The 20314-nt window shown below is 33.0% G+C and overlaps 1 protein-coding gene across 4 annotated transcripts in view; it reads left to right on the forward strand.

The window, feature by feature from the left end:
* Nucleotides 1–20314, forward strand: part of LOC126780336 (intermembrane lipid transfer protein VPS13B) — a 52124-nt gene that overhangs the window by 12771 nt on the left and 19039 nt on the right. For 3 of the 4 annotated variants that reach the window (XM_050504718.1, XM_050504720.1, XM_050504721.1), the window contains exons 17-54: nt 29–86; nt 925–1085; nt 1623–1699; nt 1894–2019; nt 2352–2551; nt 3078–3181; nt 3361–3632; nt 4397–4470; nt 4549–4570; nt 4747–4881; nt 5404–5516; nt 6467–6576; nt 6778–6961; nt 8111–8224; nt 8656–8725; nt 8869–9011; nt 9312–9423; nt 9500–9546; nt 9640–9772; nt 10030–10130; nt 10295–10465; nt 11339–11463; nt 11799–11943; nt 12250–12403; nt 12703–12825; nt 13306–13416; nt 13681–13831; nt 14018–14139; nt 14218–14308; nt 14394–14607; nt 14890–15073; nt 15712–15848; nt 16608–16749; nt 17249–17372; nt 18289–18395; nt 18672–18856; nt 19583–19726; nt 20110–20296. In XM_050504718.1, coding sequence (XP_050360675.1) covers nt 29–86; nt 925–1085; nt 1623–1699; nt 1894–2019; nt 2352–2551; nt 3078–3181; nt 3361–3632; nt 4397–4470; nt 4549–4570; nt 4747–4881; nt 5404–5516; nt 6467–6576; nt 6778–6961; nt 8111–8224; nt 8656–8725; nt 8869–9011; nt 9312–9423; nt 9500–9546; nt 9640–9772; nt 10030–10130; nt 10295–10465; nt 11339–11463; nt 11799–11943; nt 12250–12403; nt 12703–12825; nt 13306–13416; nt 13681–13831; nt 14018–14139; nt 14218–14308; nt 14394–14607; nt 14890–15073; nt 15712–15848; nt 16608–16749; nt 17249–17372; nt 18289–18395; nt 18672–18856; nt 19583–19726; nt 20110–20296 — 4973 coding nt within the window. The remainder of the gene's footprint in view (nt 1–28; nt 87–924; nt 1086–1622; nt 1700–1893; nt 2020–2351; nt 2552–3077; nt 3182–3360; nt 3633–4396; nt 4471–4548; nt 4571–4746; nt 4882–5403; nt 5517–6466; nt 6577–6777; nt 6962–8110; nt 8225–8655; nt 8726–8868; nt 9012–9311; nt 9424–9499; nt 9547–9639; nt 9773–10029; nt 10131–10294; nt 10466–11338; nt 11464–11798; nt 11944–12249; nt 12404–12702; nt 12826–13305; nt 13417–13680; nt 13832–14017; nt 14140–14217; nt 14309–14393; nt 14608–14889; nt 15074–15711; nt 15849–16607; nt 16750–17248; nt 17373–18288; nt 18396–18671; nt 18857–19582; nt 19727–20109; nt 20297–20314) is intronic. The other variant, XM_050504719.1, reaches the window with a different exon arrangement.

A 20314-nucleotide genomic window follows, 5' to 3' on the forward strand; every position in this document is an offset into this window, starting at 1 on the left:
TCGATTATATTTTCAAATTTTGATTTAGCCGGTGGTGAATCAAGGCGAGTGTGGATATTTTCTGCCCCAGAAACTCAGACTACTAAGTAAGTGGAATTTCATTCAGTACACGTTCCTACGACAATTACATGTAACATTATCTAGTTATGAAAATATCGGTAATCGTATTATATTAGTAGACACCTTATATTATGACGTAGACCTGACCGATTTCGGCAGCCTTCACTTCACCTTCACAAGTGTTATCCGTTACTCTCATAAACCGATGGGTCAGTAAATCTGACAAGACTAGAACAATCGTCGACCCGAGCTTTGAGGACCTCAAAGCCTATGGTCTTATTAAGCTAGCCACTAAGAAAGCGAAACAGTCGTACTCGTATCATTATTGGACTAGGATACTGATCGCCCTAAACAGCTTCCATTTCTCTCAATATGGTTTGAGCGGATTTTCCTTGCTTAGTGGAAACTTAATGACAGGGTAAAGCTAATTTTTTATAGTTGTTTTCTTCTGGATTTACTTGTTTGTTGGTTGAAACGTAACAAATATAATAAGCAAGTGCTTATTCCTGATTCACCCCCTCCGCGGACTTTTGGTGCTCCCTCGTAAATACTTATCATTAGACGAGTAAGGTATGAATGTATATTCATTAATCAACCACTGGCCGGCTGATGTCACACCAAGTTCTATACGGCACTCACTAGAGGACATAAGGACGTGAATTAAAGTTTGGTCGTTGTATAATAGAATCAAGTAAGGTATCAAAATAAAACCCGATTACGAAAATAATCGCAATATGAATAATACGAAATTACATAGTGATGTTAAAATAAAGCCGTGTTCTCATGCCACTTTTCCTAAGAAACCTTAAATATCGCAAGAATTTCGGAAAATTATGTTTTCACGTCTATTTACATATTTCTCAGACCATACATCAAAGCAAGTTGGCAATGGTGTCTTAGTCCCATCGCCGATGACGATATGGAATTTCTGAACCTATCCGTCAAGCCTACCGCGCTGAGCATTGATCCTATGTTGGTCAAATGGTTGAGCTACCGTTCCAAATTGAAACCGATGCCGCAGACTGGTAAGTATTTTTCTCATATTTTAGTATACGTAAACACTTTTAGAAAACATAAATCCAGAACGAGCGAGAAACGCCAATTAGTTATTCATATAAAACATTTGTGTCTACAATTAATCATATTATAACAGTATTTATCTTCGTTTAATTTGTTTTACTCGGCGGTAAAGGACAATAATGCTTAAATTAGTGTGTTAGAAAGCAATTAGCAGTATGTTTCGTTTCTTTAACATAAGATTAAGCACGTGTTCAGCAGTGGAGCTTAATGGCTTCTGTTCTAATCGAGAGAAGATACTTTAGACTTAATTAAAGTATCACATGTATTGTTTTAATTATTCATGATAGTCATATTATATTATAAATACAATTTATACACTAGTTTACGCATGTCTAGTAAATTAAAGATTAAATTTGATATAGGAACATCAAATATCCACCCCCTCATAAAATATTACTAATAAATGCATGTACATATAATACGTTTCATTGTGGTATGTGTTTTTTGTCATTCTGTTATACGTATGTATTTTACCTTTGCAGAATCCATACCCAAAATTCAAAGTATTAAAAATGTGTCTTCATCACAATACTTGTCACGGAGACGAGTAACGCCACCTGTAAGTAGTTTTAGAATTACATTTTACATATTAATTCACATTTAAAAAAAATATACATTAAAATGATTCATGCATGATCTTAGCCTATTGAACTTAGTAACCGCCTGCCTGTACTAGTATATATTTGAATTTGAAGCTTAAACCGACGTCGGCCGTACTGTAGATGTCTTATATTGGTACGAAATTTTGAACAGTCTTCAAGCGGTCAAGGCGGCAGTCGCTCGGGGTCTGGTGCGGAACTAGTGCATATAAGACCGAGGAGCTTAGAGTCGAGCAGCGAGAAAAGTGAAAAGAAGGAACCGAAACCTCCCCCACAAGAGGTATTTGAATATATTAATTTAATGTGTTTATTTAATCCATTTTTTATACTATTTAATTATTATTCATATATGCATTGAATTTAATTCAATACTTTGCTTTTAAATATACTATATTAATATGCACGTTTCACAGCGTTTCAATGAAATATTTAATTTAATTCAGTATTTTAATTACACTGTTTTTATCTGACCTGGAATTCAAACCTGGGCACTCTGGGTCTGCAACCGTACAAGCTAGCTAGTAAACAAAAGGAGCGCTGTACTATATTATATGTTTTCTTTGAAAATTAACAGAATCTAATAAATGATTGTATTATATCATCATACTGCAGAACCAGGCGTCCGATGCTTGGTGGAAAGGTGATAATTTGGTAATACTGCACGAACGCCTCAAATCCTTGCTGATCGGCGCTGAGATAGGCCTCATACAGATATATATATCGTCGACGTCCGTGTCCGCGTTCGACTGCGGTACCATCAGAGAAGCTATGGAGCGACACATCACCACTGCACATCGGGTACTAGTGCTTAGGTATGTATCTAAGTCGATATAAGATCAAGCGAGTACATAAATATGAATAAATTTATGAACTGCATAGTATAGAAAATGATTATGCTTGCTTTGCTAATCTCTGTTTTCTTTTTTTTTTTTTTTATAGAATAGGAAGGTGGACGAGCATATGGGCCACCTGATGGTAAGTGGTCACCAAACGCCCTTAGACATTGGCATTGTAAGAAATGTCAACCATCGCTTATAGCCAATGCGCCACCAACCTTGGGAACTAAGATGTTATGTCCCTTGTGCCTGTAATTACACTGGCTCACTCACCCTTCAAACCGGAACACAACAATATCAAGTATTGCTGTTTTGCGGTAGAATAACTTTTCGGTAGAATTCTTAACACACGTTAACGTATGTAATGGATTATTTCGATTATCAACTCGGTTTTTTTTCGAATCAATCACATAATTTATATGAAAACTCATTTGTGCTTGACCAGATTTGAATCAGCGATCAGGTTACGAATTTATTATAGGAATTCTCTTTTATTTCATAGCGTTGGCAGTTTATATCTGGAGTCAAATCCACAATGGCAAGATTGCTGGGTCAATGTCAACTTCGATCGTCCTACGTACCTAAAATCAAGTCTTGACACTAAAGGTATGTGCATAATATATTTGTACATATTTAATCAAAGTGAATATCAACTTTTGTCACGTGTTCTTATGGCGGTATTCTTCTTTGAGATAAAAAATAAACAAAATCTAGATTTAAATATGTAAATATTATCTTAATATTTATATGTATATATATAAATCATAATAGCATTTATCTAACAGTCAAGGATAACGGATTCCCCTGGAGGGCGTCAGTCAGTGACATGTCCTGCTACACTCTACAAGTGAGACCTGGGACAGAACGTTCTGGAAAGGAGAAATCGATGTCAGGACTTAGGTCTCAATTAAAACCATCACGAGTTCTTGTACCGCAAACGGTACTGGAGCCAGTGACCACGGCTATAACTGTGTCAGTGGATACTAAAACGCTAGTAATAAAGACAAGAAAGTGCGATCCAAAACCGAAACGCCACGACCGTAGTCGGGATGAAGATGTAAGTGAACTTTGAATGTTTTAGTTAGTTATTAGAACATTAGAGATAATTATGCTGTTTAATACAATATATAGATGTTAAAAAAATACGAGATGGCCTAGTGGTTCGAACGCGTGAATCTTAACCGATGATCGTGGGTTCAAACCCGGGCAAGCACCACTGAATTTTCATGTGCTTAATTTGTATTTATTATTCATCTCGTGCTTGACTGTGAAGGAAAACATCGTGAGGAAACCTGTATGTGTCTAATTTCATTGAAATCCTTCGACATGTGTATTCTACCAACCCGCATTGGAGCAGCGTGGTGGAATAAGCTCCAAACCTTCTCCTCAAAGGGAGAGGAAGCCTTAGCCCAGCAGTGGGACATTAACAGGCTGTTACTGTACTGTACTGTATAGATGATGTGATTTGTAATACTCTTTTCGAAAAAAGGACGTTGGTTTCTCGTAATACAGAATACTAAAAGAAGCTGCGTTCGATCATTTTTTCTTGCCGCGCACCTAGGTCTAAAACAGAACATACATCATGCACTTTACGCGAAATATTGCTATCTCCAGAATTGCTTGACATTTTAGTCTGTATTTTTTCTCTCTCTTGACCCTCTAACGTTTGTTGAAACTAATAAAATTTCAAATTCTATATAAGCTGAGTAATTCATTTTCAAATTCTATATAATCTCTTATAGGTCAAAACGACGGTTATTAATATAATAATCGCATCTTGTAAAGTTACGATAATTTTTTATTGCATTAATTCTTTTTTAGAAGACGAAGTACTTCATGACCGGATCTGATTTCAAACCTACTTCTTTGAAGGAGTTCGTCCGTGGTCCGGCAAAGTAAGAAATATTTAGAATTTATGCTCATAGTCGTGTTGATTTACTAATTCATTAAATTTTTTCTTGTTTTATTTTCAGGCAAATTAAACACAGTTCAGAGGTAAGCTATCTTTCAATTTTTTTTTGAAGTTTTCATTTGTTAATCTTTTATTAATTTTTATTTTACGGCGTAAGAGCAACGTGTTAATTAAAAACTGATTACAAAATTTTATTGTCATTTACAATTTACATAAAAATAGCTAATTTTCTTTTAAATTTCTTTGTCAAATATAACAGCCAGGACCATCGGAGCCGTATCCGGACCCACTACCGGACCAAGCAAGCAAGTACACAACCGGTCCTCTCATCTCGTTAGGATTCAACGTCCACGCTAAAACTCCTCCAATCATCGTTAGACTCGATCAAGATCAGGTGAGTTTAATATTATAATGATATCTTCCAACTTTATAAATAAAAGTGTTTTATTTGCCTACATCAATAGTCTGTCGATTATACACATACGGCTTTACCTGTAATTGTTGTTAAGCGGGTGATTAAGTGGTACTAGTGAAAAATGCATTGTCTTTTTCTTTCGATTGTCATATCAATTATGCCAGAAAGAGATATTTAAAAACCCGCTAAACGACGATTATAACTAAGGCCGTTAATTATTACGTAGTGATAAACGAAGCAAAATAGTTAAACGCGCCATGCCATAGTGACATTATATTCATTCGGATCAGATTACTGATATAAAAGTGTCATTTGAGTTAAATTTATTTAGTTTTATTGTTCGTGACCATTTTACATGTATGACCGTAAAATACTTCCAGCTAAATCCTTGTTATGACGATCATAAAGCTGCATGTATTATATGCTTATTTTGTATATAACTAGTTCTTATAAATTTATTCATCGGTAGGCAATACATAACACATTAATGTAAAATTTTAGGTTCAAACCGTGGCCATTGCAATGCACTGCTTCACCCATATAATGTCACTGCTTCGTAGACCACCCGTGACAACTAAAAAAAGGGAATCTTCATTTGGAGGCACAATTGAAAGGTAAGTAAGCTTAGAAATATTCTTAGCGTTTTAGATAATTATTATGTAAATAACATTTCAACGTTATATTTATAAATTAATACTATTTATATTTTTATACTTACCTTTATAAGGAAATATTTATTTTAAATTTACACTAACACTCATTGGAACAGCATGGTAGAATAAGCACCAAATCTCTTAAGAAAAGACTTAGGTCTCTTCTTAAGAGATTTTGGGCTAAGGCCCAACAGGGTTAGGAACAGGTTGTTACTCTAAACCAACTTCTAAAAGCTTGACTGGTGGTAGGGCTTTGCGCAAGCTCCTCTGGGTAGATACCACCCACTCATCAAATATTCTACCGCAACTAATATTCTAACAGCAGTAGTTGGTATTGTTGTGTTCTATTTTGAAGGGTGAGTGAGCCAGTGTAATTACAGGTACAAGGGACATAAAATCTTAGTTCCCAAGGTTAGTGGCGCCTTGGCGATGTAAGAGATTGTTAATATTTATTACAATGCCAATGTCTATGGGCGTTGGGAACCGCTTACCATCAGGTGGCCCATATGCTTGTTGGCCTACCTATTCTCTAAAAAAGATGGTTTTATGTTTCTGGATAACTGCGCCGATTATGAACCGAAGTTTAATTGTATTGAATAAGTTGATTATAATATTCAAAGAAAATTCTAAGCATAAAGTGGCATAGAGTGCTCGTACCTTGTGTGACTTGACACCTTCGCTGAAGGTTAATAATTTTTTAAATTATCGATTATACTGCGAGCGTCGCATGATATGCAATTCAAAGAAAATATCAATTAAGTTACAGCTATTTACCATTATTAGTATAAATAAAATAAATTTTAATAAATAAATACAAATTGGGTTTATATATTTATTTCAATGTTATATTTAATTTTTTAGTTGATTGCTTGCACGAAGCTCTACTATAGGTAAAATAATTATCTTTACAGATCGATATCTGAACTCGATGAAAGACCGAGTGAATCTGAGGAGACAGCGAGTGAGAACCCCTCGGAGCAGCTTATAAGTATTTTTGAAGCTAGTGATCCTTATGCTCCAGGTGCCATTTATACAAATATATAATTTTTTTCATTAATATTTTTATACGTACTAAAAATCTGTTACTTTTCCAAAAAAGTTTCTTTATATTTTTCTAATATTTGCACTTGACACAAATTATACGAATCGTGTACGTAAATATAGTAGGAATACACTAGATATTTTGCTATCAAGATAATATCGGTAAACACAATTTTCCCAGATGAGCAGTTAACGACGTTTTTATGGTACAAATGGGATGTGAGTCATGCGGCGCTCGTGATTTCCTCATCTCATGTGAAGCTGGAATTTGATTTGGACGACATCGTGTCAACTGTTGATGTGAAGTACGATTACACTCAGATTAAACTGAAAATTGCATCGGGCTCAGTGCGACATTATAGATGGTATACAATATAAAATGTATTAAAATAATTTTATCAGTATCAATAATATTTAGGGCCCGAATTACAGAAAGTGACTCAAGCAGCGTTCGAACACTGATCATCCAAAACTACTATGGTCCATTTTTTATTTTAAAATTGCGTTTTAATTTCTAATCATACGAAATTAGATTCAAGTATCGAATTGATATCTGTTTAAACTGTCTTTTGATTTGTAATTCAGGTGCTAAGGGTAGCGCGTCTATTTATTTTTTACAGGTACGGTCACAATCGAAAATGATGTTATCTACCTTTTTTTTTTAGTAAAATCATTATCTCAATTTTTAAATTTTCTAATGTCAATTTAATGAAACACTCGTTGAGTTTTTACAGACTAAACAGTTTTTATTTGAACGGAAGACACAATGACAGAACAAATAGGGTTGACATACCTAGAGACAGATGTTGCTAGTAGTAGTTAAATTATTATTTCGTTATATAAATCTAACACAATTGCATAAAAAATCTTCATACAGTATCTTAGCGGGATATTTAAGTATCTTCTATTTTCAAATAAATTATCATAATAATAATCGATATATTCGAAAATATTAATTATAACGTTCATCTCTTTTTCTCGACGAGTCTTTTCTTGATCTATGATCTATCGAGAGTGCTCTTTCGCAAACTAATCATATCAACGCTCGACCCATAATCTCATATCTGTATATTTTGTTTCAAATATAAGTAACTATTGAGTTGAGTTGTGTTCGATGTAACTCGTTTTAATAGTTCTGAATTAAAAGCAATAGTTAAAATGTGTTTTAAAACTAGATTCATAGTTGAGTGTTCATACTTTCTGTAATACGGGTCTTATTACATATAATTCTTATTATATATAATTTAATTCCACATTCGTACGTGGTAGTTACTAAAGTAACTTAGAAATAAGCCTACTATGGAAAGACTTACATTTTAAATAAGATTTTTATAATATTAATATTTATTTATTAAACTATAAAAGTACAGAATGCAAGACATTTTGCTTGAGTTTAATTATTTGTTAATTGATAATTGGCGATATTATAATAATATAATGCAAATAACGTTCAAGTTTTTCCTTTCAACAGTTAAAGTGTAACACGTCAATTCAGTGTAAGTAATTGATTACAGCAGTAGCAGCAACGAGTGGTATCCTGGCGTGTTGGGCGGCCGTATAGTCGAAGCTCGCGACCCAATTGATGATAAGGATAAACATTTCTTTAAAATCACGATCACACAGGCCCTGTAAGAGACATTAAATTACTATATTTCTAAGTGACATTTCATGTGATTAATATCTCGAGTTTGATACAATTAAATCGATTTTGACAGATATTATGAAATGTTTGCCGTACATAGTTAAATAAAAGTACATATCTAACTTGTTATGTAATACTTGTACTTTTACAGCAGTACTTGTTATTGTTGTGTTCCGGTTTGAAGGGTGAGTGAGCCAGTGTAATTACAGGCACAAGGGATATAACATTTTAGTTCCCAAGGTTGGCGGCGCATTGGCTATGTAAGCGATGGTTGACATTTCTTACAATGACAATGTCTAAGGGCGTTTGGTGACCAGTTACCATTAGGTGGCCATATGCTCGTCCGCCGTCCTATTCTATAAAAAAAAAAATCTCAAATTAAGAAACATATGTATGTACTACTATTTTTTTTTCAAGCATATCAAGCTTACCCGAAAGCTGGAAAGATGAATTTCATCCCAAACTGATAGAACAAAACGCCATAAATGTAAGTATCTAATGTAATTAAATATATTCCAGCCTTTCATTTCTTAACAAAACCGGTTCGATAACATTGGAAAGAAGGTAGACATTGTACAAATGTATTGCGACTGCGACTAATTATTAATGTAACTTGGTGCATTTCCGCAGAATGTGACCAGCGTGTGGGAAGTGTACGGAAGACTCGTTCCTCTCGAGGTCGTGCTTCAGCCAAATATACTGGATCATATGATATCATTTCTGCATGAGCTAACACTGCATGCACCGTGCGCGCTGCAGTCTCGAGAAATGAAGTATGATAGCGTTTTATAAAATCTTTTATTGTTATATTTCATGATGTCATAAATTACTTTTTTAATAACAATACCGGTTGTTTTTTCTAGATCCCATTTGTTGTAAATTTATAAAACTAAAATGTACTTAATGTTACTATTATATCGTCTTGTACTTATCAAAGGACAATCAATTAGATCTAATGTAATTTCAGTACATTTAATCGATCACTACAATTGGTTTTTCAAAATATTTATTAAAATTATAAATTACATATGGAAGAGCAATGTAATGTAAGTTCTCAAATGTTTCTCAAACAGACGGGAGGCGTGGCAGTGGCCATTCTTTCATTTCTCAGCTGGTGGTCTGAGGCTGCTGTTAACAACTTCCGACGAGGTCGGAACTGACAATGACGACACGATGGTGCTATTAGTATGTATATTGAAATATTTTCGACGATGTTCACCAAAATGTTTCGATGTATAAATGTGATGTAATTTTTTTCCAGTTGGGCAAAACCACCGTTAGCCCACATCCACAAAATCCGATTTGCAGGTAAGTTTTCGATTAAAACAGGCTCAGAAATTCAGTATATCGTTTTATTATATAAACGAATGTATTTGTGCTAAAAAAATATTATATTTTCAGACAATCGGTTAGTACGAGTTCAGAAAACAACTGGACGACTCTATGCCCTGGTTTCGACAGCCGCCAATACGAAGTCCTCGTTCGAAATGTAGCAATAAGAACCACCAAGTTCAGTCAACTTGTTAATCAGGAGGTAACTATGATATATATATTATTTTATAAATTGGTTTGTTTGAAAGAATACAGGATTAAAAATGAAATAATAAAAAAAAAATGTTGAATCGTTTTTCATGTACTTATTTTGGTTGTTGTTAAAAGTAATCCACAATAAATGTTATATCATAAACCTAAATTAATGCTACTAATTGAATTAATATATAACATACAAAAAAATTATAATAACTGTTATATAGCTAATAATAAATTTGGTCATTAAAATATTCCATACAGTTAACGGAGTCACAAATCTTAAAAAGCACCAGTAGTGAAAATCCCGCTCTAAAGTGGAGTCAGCAAGTTGCTTCACCAGTTTTTACTCCAATCCTTCATTGGTGAGTTACGTCATACACATAGTATCTTGGATGATGTTATGTTAATCTGCTATACCAACTAACTATATTATGTCGATTTAGAGTAAACCGCAATATTTTTAAATTATTTTTATTTTACTTGTTGCCCAAAAAATGAAGTGATAGATTAATATATATTATTACAGTGTGGACATAGGATGCATACTAGCGCCGGCGATTTTTTGCTGTGGCGGGCTAGCTAGCGGTCCCGCGGTCGAAATTAACCTGCTTTCAGACTGCTCAGTAGAGGTTGGAATACAAAATATTGAACTGGCGCGAATCCTCATAGAGGAACTGCTGCATGCCTACACACGAAGGTAAAAACTTATATCAGCTTATAAAAATGTCTCGACTCTTCACGTTTACTGTTAATCATTTCATCATAAAGTAAATACTACAAATTAGGTAATTGAAAATATTTTGGTGGATACTATCCTTCCTACCCCGACTTGATTTTTGAAAGTATTTATCTAAATTTCGAATTATTACTTCCTATTTAATATTACTTATTTATTTAACGAATAAACAATACTAAAAATATCTTGAGATTAGCCAATTACGCATGAGATATTATAATGCACAAGTGTGTACTCAAACACAGGTGCACACTCTATTCCCTGATTCTCATAATCCGATAGAACGGCATGACAGCCGACATGATCGGAAAGAGTTCAGGCGCAGGACCAGTGGCTTTACGTGCTTTCCGAGGCACGGTAGTGGTACACTCTTCAAACTTCTAGACAGTTTTGTTGTTACAGAGATTTTTTGATAGAAAAACTCATTAACTTTTTATTGGCCCGACTTGGGATTTGAACCCATCGCCGGGTCTGCGGTTTACATTTAGCCGCTAGACCAAAAAACCAGTCAACAAGTGCCAAGTGTCAAGTTTGACGAATACAAAGCAAAATACTAAACATGATCATTTTTCTTTAGAATAAATTAGATTAAATTAATATTAAAAATGCATAAATATATTATTCACAATTTGTTTAAAATAAAATGAAATTGGCTCGTGATAATTTTGAAAAATACAGTCGTCATTTTATTTATCAATGAAAATGCTTAAAACAAAACTAGGTAAAGATAATTAAATAAATTAATTAATTGAAAACAAGATTAAAACGTCTTAAAATCCCTAATCTCATGAATATTATAAAATTAAATATTTAACAAAAAACTATTTATTTTAGGAATAGGGGCTCATTCATGCTCGATGAAGAGAACATATGTCCATATGCTCCACGTGATGGAAGTGAGGAACAAACAGAATTGCTTCCAACAGTCATTGAGAAGGAGAAGATCAGAGAGAGAAAAGGTAAGTTTTTCATAACTTTTAGCCAATAAAATAGTAATAATAATGAAATGCTCTCCACGACTGACAAAGAATCTGCCTCCGCCCTCGGTCCGATGGGACAATTCGACAAACCCGCACGATTTTATAGAGATTAAGTGCATGAGGTATAGTATTTTTGAGGCACTCTATTATGGGTGAAAATACTACTTCTGCTTCTAGTAATGCCTGGCCAGAACAATTGAAAAAAAAAAAGTTTCGAATATTTGTACTTGACGTCACGGTTGGCAACCTTATGACAGGGATCGCATCTAGTAAACGACGTCAGCAATTTTTTAATACTTATATTTATTTTATAGAAGTATCTAAAAGAATAACCGATATAAATCGCTTTGGAATGATCGATTCTGGCGTCGAAACGACTACCTCCCACTCTACTTGTAGGAGGGGTCGTAAACTTATACCCATCAAGAAATTGGTCACAAAACCCTGCTTTGATTACACGTAAGTATAAGTTATAAAGTAACGTTTGTGTTATAAATATAAAATTAAATAAATAGCCTTTATATTAATATATTAATATAATTTTGTTTGAATAAAATTAATCTAAAACACTATATGTGTTGACCCTTATATCTTGAAGAAGAAAATAATATCGAATATTTCATAAGAACAATGTAATAATTGATATATAATCGGATATTCATAAAATTCAATATTTAGTTATTTCCTTGACATTACAATTTTTTTTTTATAAATGGTATGTCGAAAATTTAGTTTGTATTTTCATATGTGCGTTTAAATTTTCAGGGCAAACCCTTCAGATTATTTGGAAGTGTTCGTTACAACTGGGGTTATTGACATATCTCTTTACGTGAAGGATGATAATTCCCCAGAAGTGCAAAAATTACGTCCCCCAGCTGCCGTACATAAAAGACGCTTACTCCCCGAGCCTCGGATAAGGGTATGGAACTATGAAACTTTTTTCGGTCTCAATATTACTTATAATATTAACGTTTTTTTTTTTACGAATGCTGCTTGCTTTTTTTACATTCATGCGAATGTTTCATGACAACCAGAACTACATAGAAATATTTTATATTAAATCAAGGTTAAATATAAAATAATTCTATCTATCCAATAAACAAATATAATCCCACTTTCAATTGTTCTACTCGTAGTTTTAAATATGTTATCATTGCAATTTTGTATTAAAAGACGACTCCATACATTTTGTATCAAATGATTTTATTTCAATCGCAGGTTGTTATTGATGACAAAAATGAAACCAGACTGAATTATAGCAGAGTTTCAGCGACAACGAGCAGAAGTCTTACCGAGACTGTTCGAAATGTGGACATCGGGAAGACAAAATTAGATGAAAATGTAAGACTGCACCAATGCATTTCTTCTTTATTATTTTATAACCTCCTACGTTTATTAGTTCCCCCTTGAAAGGCTCAAATATCTTTTTCTTATAGGAAAGCTCAAACAAAAATGTTTTACCCTGATTTCCATTTTTCATAAGCTCATAATAATGGTACCCTTGATTGATGCCTGATTTGCATAAAATATTATAAAATAAAAAATTAAAAAATATTAGCCTATCTCAAGGTCCTTCTATATAAAACACATTTAAAAACAACTCGTTTATAAAAAAAATGTCTCAAGCATAAAATATGCCTTGACATTTTCAAAATATTACGAAGAAGACGTGAACTATTCATCTTAAAAAGTACTAATAAAAGAAAATACTATGTCATATATTCAACGATTAAAAAAATCATTTGAGCATTTAAATATTGAAATGAAAACTTATCACTACAAATTAATGTATATAAGATAATTAATATTCTATTTTTTTAGGTAACTTTGCCGTTAGCAAGAAGTACTAAAGGAAACTTACCCTTAATTCATGTGACACTCTATCAACCGAACTTATATTATTGGAATAGAAGAAAGCAGAAAACCGTTCAGGTAAGTGTTTGTTTAATTCAATGCTAATTTTGTAAATAATAAATGCCATGCAAACCTAATTAATAATAATTAACTAACAATTGCAATGTTCAAAATGCTATTTAATGTTATAAAACAAATTATATGAAAAATTATCCGTGCGTGAATTTAATTTTTTCTCCTGCAGGAACGTCCTTTATAACTTTACAATAGTTTATTTAATGGTATACAAAAATTAAAGCGCTACTTTTTTAAATGAAATTCAGCTAGCTTATACATTTTCAGGTATCGCTATTCAATGCCTGGATAGGTCTTGGGGAAGGTCAGGATGAGAATCAATGGAATGTCCCTCTGCTAAACACTAAAAATGGGACACCGGATTCCGTAACAGATATACCACCAGCCCTTATGACCATGCGAGCTGATCTATCAATAGGTATTTTAAAATATGAAATAAAATTATATGAGTGCCAGTTAAAATGCAAAGCAAAAATATGGAATGAAAGATTGACATTACCTAACATATTGAGTCAATTAAATTTCACCTTGTATTGTTTTGACTATGTAATTTCTATTAAATATCCTTTTGTGCAATCTACCTATTTTGTTTTTAAATGTCTAGGTGGATACACACCTGTGAATGAAACGAGCTCCCGAGGCGTTCTGCAAATGGATATTGAAAGGCCCCTCATGTTGGAAGTCTGCACAGATAGATTTCGAAGAATCAAAGGCATCTTGGACTTGGTAAATGTAGATTTATATATTTATAAATAATAACTCAACGACAACAACGAAATAAATGAATTGAAATTATTTCTTCAGATAAAGACAAATGTAACAATGACAAATGCAGTTGTTGAAGAAACAGAAGAGACGTCAGATCCATTTTTATATAAACTTAGACGAAATCTGGGTTCGTATCTTATCACATTATGGACTTTTTTTAATAATATTCAATCATACCAATAATTACTAATTTAATTATTTTGCTTTGACAGTTAATCAACGAATCGAATGCGTCATAATACAAACGAATCAAATAGGCATCCGTGGCTCGGAGGGTGTAGCGGGGTGTGATTCAGTGCGGATGCAGCTGGCAGTTAGTGAGCGGCCCGACGTGTTGACGTGCCGAATTCTGATCACCGCCGCAGTACTGACAGCTGGGTCTACCGAGGACAGGAGACATGTTATTCTACAGCCTCTCATGGCTGGGTAAGAGATATTTTGATTGTACTAGATTCCGACAAATCTTTACAACGATTTTATATGATATGACGAATTTATATGACAAATACTATTATATTCTTAGCCTGTCTTGTAATATAAACTATCAAGCTGCTATAGGATAGGTTACACTGTACCATAAGTAAAATGTGTATATAAATAGTATTTTATTGCAAAAGAGCTCCATAATATTAATTCAAACATTCAGCAAATGTATTAAAAATAGCTTTTACTAATTTTACCTTATGCCATAATGTTATAAATTCATAGGATGTTACTCGACGCAAGTTGGGAGGCCTGGCGGCAAACAGAAGAAGGATTTACTGATCTTCGCAAACCAACACTGCAAGTTGGTGTAGACTTTGACAAAATAGTCTTCGACTGCAGACCGACGGATTTTGCCACTGCGGTCCGAATATACGAAACCATCAAAGAAATACTTGGAAACGTGAAGGTATATCAACAATTATAACGAAATCGTCCGCCATATTTTACGGAGCCTTACAGAAATTAGCCTAATATAAATGACTAGATTTTTATATAACATTAATGTTATTATACCTATGTTATCTTTACAAACAAACAAAACAGTCACCACAGCTAAACAATTATGATAACGCTTACCAGCACATCCAGAATCTTAACTAATTGACATTATTTCAAAATATAAAAGTGCTGAAATAAAAAAAGCTTGGATAACTATGTAATTTTTTTAATGCATATATTCGAAGAAAGAAAATAATATATAAAAAATGTGTGATGACGTCACACTAAGAGTTGGATGAGGTAGTCTTTGCCCAACTAGTATTAGAAATAATTAATAAACATGTTAAAATTGACAATGTCACATGAAGAAATTGACAATGTCACGCTAATATATTTTATTGTAAACAAGAATACAACGTTTTTCTATTTTTAAACAAATATCGAGAAAACAAACAAAGGTATAACGACATTATGCCATATGTATGACGTCTAAACTAGAGAATTTCGAATAAGGAAATACATGGGTCCTTTTATTTTATATCCAGTTAAAATTTATTGTTTATTATTTTTTATGTAATGTTGTCAATTGTCCTTTTTTATTTTAAGATTTCATCTTCGCTCGATTTGCCGGCAAGTCGAGATTCGGAAATGGCAACAACTAATGAAATGACCGAATTTTTAAACCAAGAAACTTCCGCCGAAAACGATGACACCAATAACCACTTCTATAAAGATGATTTGAGGTTAGTAAGGATTATTCTGTAAATATTAATAAAAATGATGTGAAGTAGATATAAGCGCTGGCAACATTCATTCGTTTTAAAATAAATGAATATATTACGACCGATTTAAGTTGTTCGGCCTGAAGTTACTAACGCGTAGCTGCGCAGAAATTCATCGGTTGCACGGTCCAATAACGTAAATGATAATCGTTACTATATATTATTATGAATCAAAATGTATTCAATCAAATCGCTTTGGAGACGTTTTTGCCTTTGTAGTAGTGCACTTTAAACAGATAAATAAATAAAACGATACTTTTTATGTATTTTTTAATTTTATATGTACTTTATATTATATATTAAGTGGTAACAGATGGTTTATGTCCTGAAATTAGTTTTTTTTTATTTAATGTATTACTATACTATTTGGTTTCCTAATAAAAATATAATATCTCTTCAACAAACATTTCTCCATTCCTCTACAGTTATAGAATTAAAATATTCTTAAGATAATGTATTACCTGCCATACTAGGTACTCTGAATACAAATCTATAGGACTAAAGTCATGGCGGTAAATGGAGCACAGTATAACCATGCTGTTGTAATATTTCTTCTATCTTGTACTATACAAATCTTGCCTCATTACGCAGAATCAGATTTAAGACAATAATTTTTCTGTATAAAAAAATGAGCATTCTATTTTTTTATTAGAATTGGAAGGAATTCGTCATGTGGGCTTATAAAATTATGATTGTTATATTTTTTCATTGTAAATATAGAAGCGGTGCTTTCAAGTTAGTGCCAGGCATGCACACCCCAATGGCTTACCAGGCTACATTGCACGGATCAACATTGACATGGCGGTATCCGCAACCGCGGGCGATCACTCGCATCATCGTTTATCCTGTACCCAACTTGAAGGTTAGTTCCGTATAATGATTTATGTTTAATGTCTCAGTAAGGCAAATGTCAGAACAAAGGAAGTAAAAGAATATTACTTAATAAAATTTTAATTTGTATTTACATTAATTTTACTATCACATTATTATATTATTAAAAGTCAAGATAGAAATAGGTTTTTAAAAAGAGATAAATCAATACAACTACACGTACAATTTACACACAAAAATAGAACAAAGGAATCAAAACTGAGAAAGTGATATATTATTTATGAGATATCCGCCACAACCGAGAGTCCAAGCAGAAGTGTATGAAGCCAGCCTGGCCGGCCGATGAGCTCGGCAGGGCCAGTCCCCACCACGATGATCATCGCGTGATCAAGTCGAGCCGCTAGGCCACGCCCCGTCGGAAGACATTCCTAACAATATTATAATAAAGAACCGTCGAAAGAAGAGTACTTTCCCGAGCAATACGTCATTGTTCTAAAAGCTCTTTTCTTAGACTTATATTTATATTCTAGGAGGACGACATAGAATATGTTTTGGAGTTGTATTGCCCAATGTTAGTGCGTTGGGAGCCACAGACATACTTCGTGCTGCCAATAAAGGAACAAATAGAGATGCTGCTTAATTCATCACCTCGGGGTATGTAAACGTCACGATAAACGATAAAATTAACTTAAGATAAGTTTATTTATTTAAACCTAAAAGTTAATGTCCACTGCTGGGCTAAGTCCTCCTCCATTTTTTTGAGGAGAAGTAGATACATGAATTTAAAATTGTCCTCGTCGCATATTTTTTAACGCGTTTATTTAAATGTCTTGTAACATTTCTAACTTTCTAATTACCGATTTAAATTAAAAAGTAAGGCAATATTTACCTATATAAAACGTTCAACTATAATTAAGCGTAAGTTTTAAGTGCAATTCTTTGCCACTCTTAGTAGTACGTGAAATTAACAGATTGGGCTGCTCACGAACTGCGCATATTTGTTACATACATGTTCGTATGAGTTCGTATTTAAAAATGTCTGATATATGAAATAAGATAAAATCGAAATACGAATCAAATGATTATTATTTAAATATTATAAGGCGTAACATTATTAGTCGCATTAACTAAAAAAATTGTTTTTGCTTTAATTTAAATATATTTATGCCTTAATTATGAGAATCGAACGCACCAGTCGTCGAACGATTGTTTTAGGCACTCTGCTAAGATAGCTATGCTACTCATAAAAGTAATTTCATTATTTAGATAACAGCAACATATAAATAAGAGATTCAATTTTTCCTATCGCACATGTCACGGATAGCCACTTTATGCCGATAGGAGGAAGCCGGTGATTACACGAGTTCCAATCACCATAGTCGTAACGAAAATCGCTGTTTAATTTATTAAATGTTAAATTTTAACATCCCTTAAATATTTGATTTCCGATAAATTAGGACTACAACTATTAAAAACGGTTTTAATGATTATTTTTTGTTCCATGTTTTTGTATCCTTTTAGATACAAATAAAACCATGATTATTTTGACGTATTATATTATTTTTTTTAGATGCGGTGTTTGCGACAATGTGGCGATTGCGGGCTTGTTCCGAATCTGATTATAAATTACCTTTTCACTTTGATGCCAGAAAATTTATGCCGCGAGAGGATCCTTTAGTAAGAAAAAGTTTTTATTACATTTATAAAATAACTTTCCTAATATAGGGCGCAATATTAAAATACAATTTTAAACTTGGATATTGTCTATAAACATTTCAATGTTTATTGGCAATGTTACTAAAAATCAAATTAAATCAATAATATAGACTATTTCAAAATCACTGCTATTTTAAAGTGATTATAGCTATTTTTAATATACATAAATCAAATAAACTATTGCGTTTGTCCGGGGTATAAGTTTATAATTTCTAAACGTTACCGTCTTCTCATTAGTCAGGCGACACTCCACCCGCCAACGACTACTCCAAGAGGTCATACAACGTGACAGCTAAACAACTGGTAGCGGTATTACAAGTGGATTCTTACTTCGGCCCTTTGTTCTTGCCAAGAACTCGCGTTTCACTGCGGTTGGCTAGTCTGGAAATACATGCGCATAACGATAATCCTGAAATATCAAGGTAAGTTAATTACGAAAATGTATTTGTAAAATGAAATACATGAAATCGACACTATATATTCTACTAGTTGTACTATTAAGCAATAAGATAAAAAATCATCGCTAATCAATCTTTTCATCAGTACTGTGCTAATGAGAGTAATATTTCTCCTCGCATATTTTTTCACGCGTTTATTTAAATGTCTTGTAATATTTCTAACTTTCTAATTACCGATTTGAATTAAAAAGTAAGGCAATATTTATCTATATAAAACGTTCAACTATAATTAAGCGTAAGTTTTAAGTGCAATTCTTTGCCACTCTTAGTAGTACGTGAAATTAACAGATTGGGCTGCTCACGAACTGCGCATATTTGTTACATATCATGTTCGTATGAGTTCGTATTTAAAAATGTCTGATATATGAAATAAGATAAAATCGAAATACGAATCAAACGATTATTATTTAAATATTAAAAATGTAAACTCAGTTAACGGGTTTAAGTCTCAACTCCCAAAATATATTTAAGGGAATACCCACTTTTATAGCGATTAAAATATATACAACGATTTAATTATATTCTATGCCGTTAACTAAGTACCTACTTATAAGGCGAATATTTTTATTGTTACATTTATCATGATGTTCTTCTGGAAGTGAATCTGTCTTTTTGAGAATAAATTCTTTAAACCTAACCTAAATATTCTGAATAGTATAGAGACTTTTTTACGGCTGGTGTTGTTTATAGGGAGTCGTCGCAACGTCTTGAGGGATACTATGTGTCCCGACCACTCATGCAGAATCACCGGATGCTAACGCTGCGCGCGCGTGACTCGTCCATGCACTGCCTTTTCGGGCGTAATATGAAACTACTACTGGACTCGCATCTCTCGTAAGTCGTATCAATTACACTATTGCTTATTATAAGAAAACTTTTATACATAAATCTATTAATGTTTGTGTATAAGTCAATAGAAAATAATGTAAATTAAGAAAAAATCTGTCCTTATACTTTAAACGAATCTTTTAGTCGTTATTTAAATAAATTGCCAAAATTAATTTATATGTTGAACTAAGATAATTACATTTCTAAATATTTTTAGACAACGTCAGTCGTATAATAAAATTATTAGAAATGTTATTTTTACACGTTTACGATATTAATTTACATTCAAAATATTGTCCCAAATTTTATCTTTTAGTGTGACGACGCTATTGTTAGAATTTTTCTCATAAAGAGTAAAATAGAATTAAACAAAAATATGTTGATTACAGGAGCGACGTAATAGACTCTGCTAACGGGACGATGGAGAAATTCATTAATGAATTTCGCGCACAAGGCACTCTGGGCGCGGACAACCGGACTCGCTTACGAGTTAGCGACATTCGTGTGGCTTTACATGTTGCACGCATCGCCACCTTAAGAGCTCTCGTAGATGACTGGAATGTCGTATATAAAAAGGTAGATTTTTAATTAAAA

The sequence above is a fragment of the Nymphalis io genome, chromosome Z (assembly GCF_905147045.1).
Source record: "Nymphalis io chromosome Z, ilAglIoxx1.1, whole genome shotgun sequence".
In the NCBI taxonomy this organism is placed as follows: domain Eukaryota; kingdom Metazoa; phylum Arthropoda; class Insecta; order Lepidoptera; family Nymphalidae; genus Nymphalis; species Nymphalis io.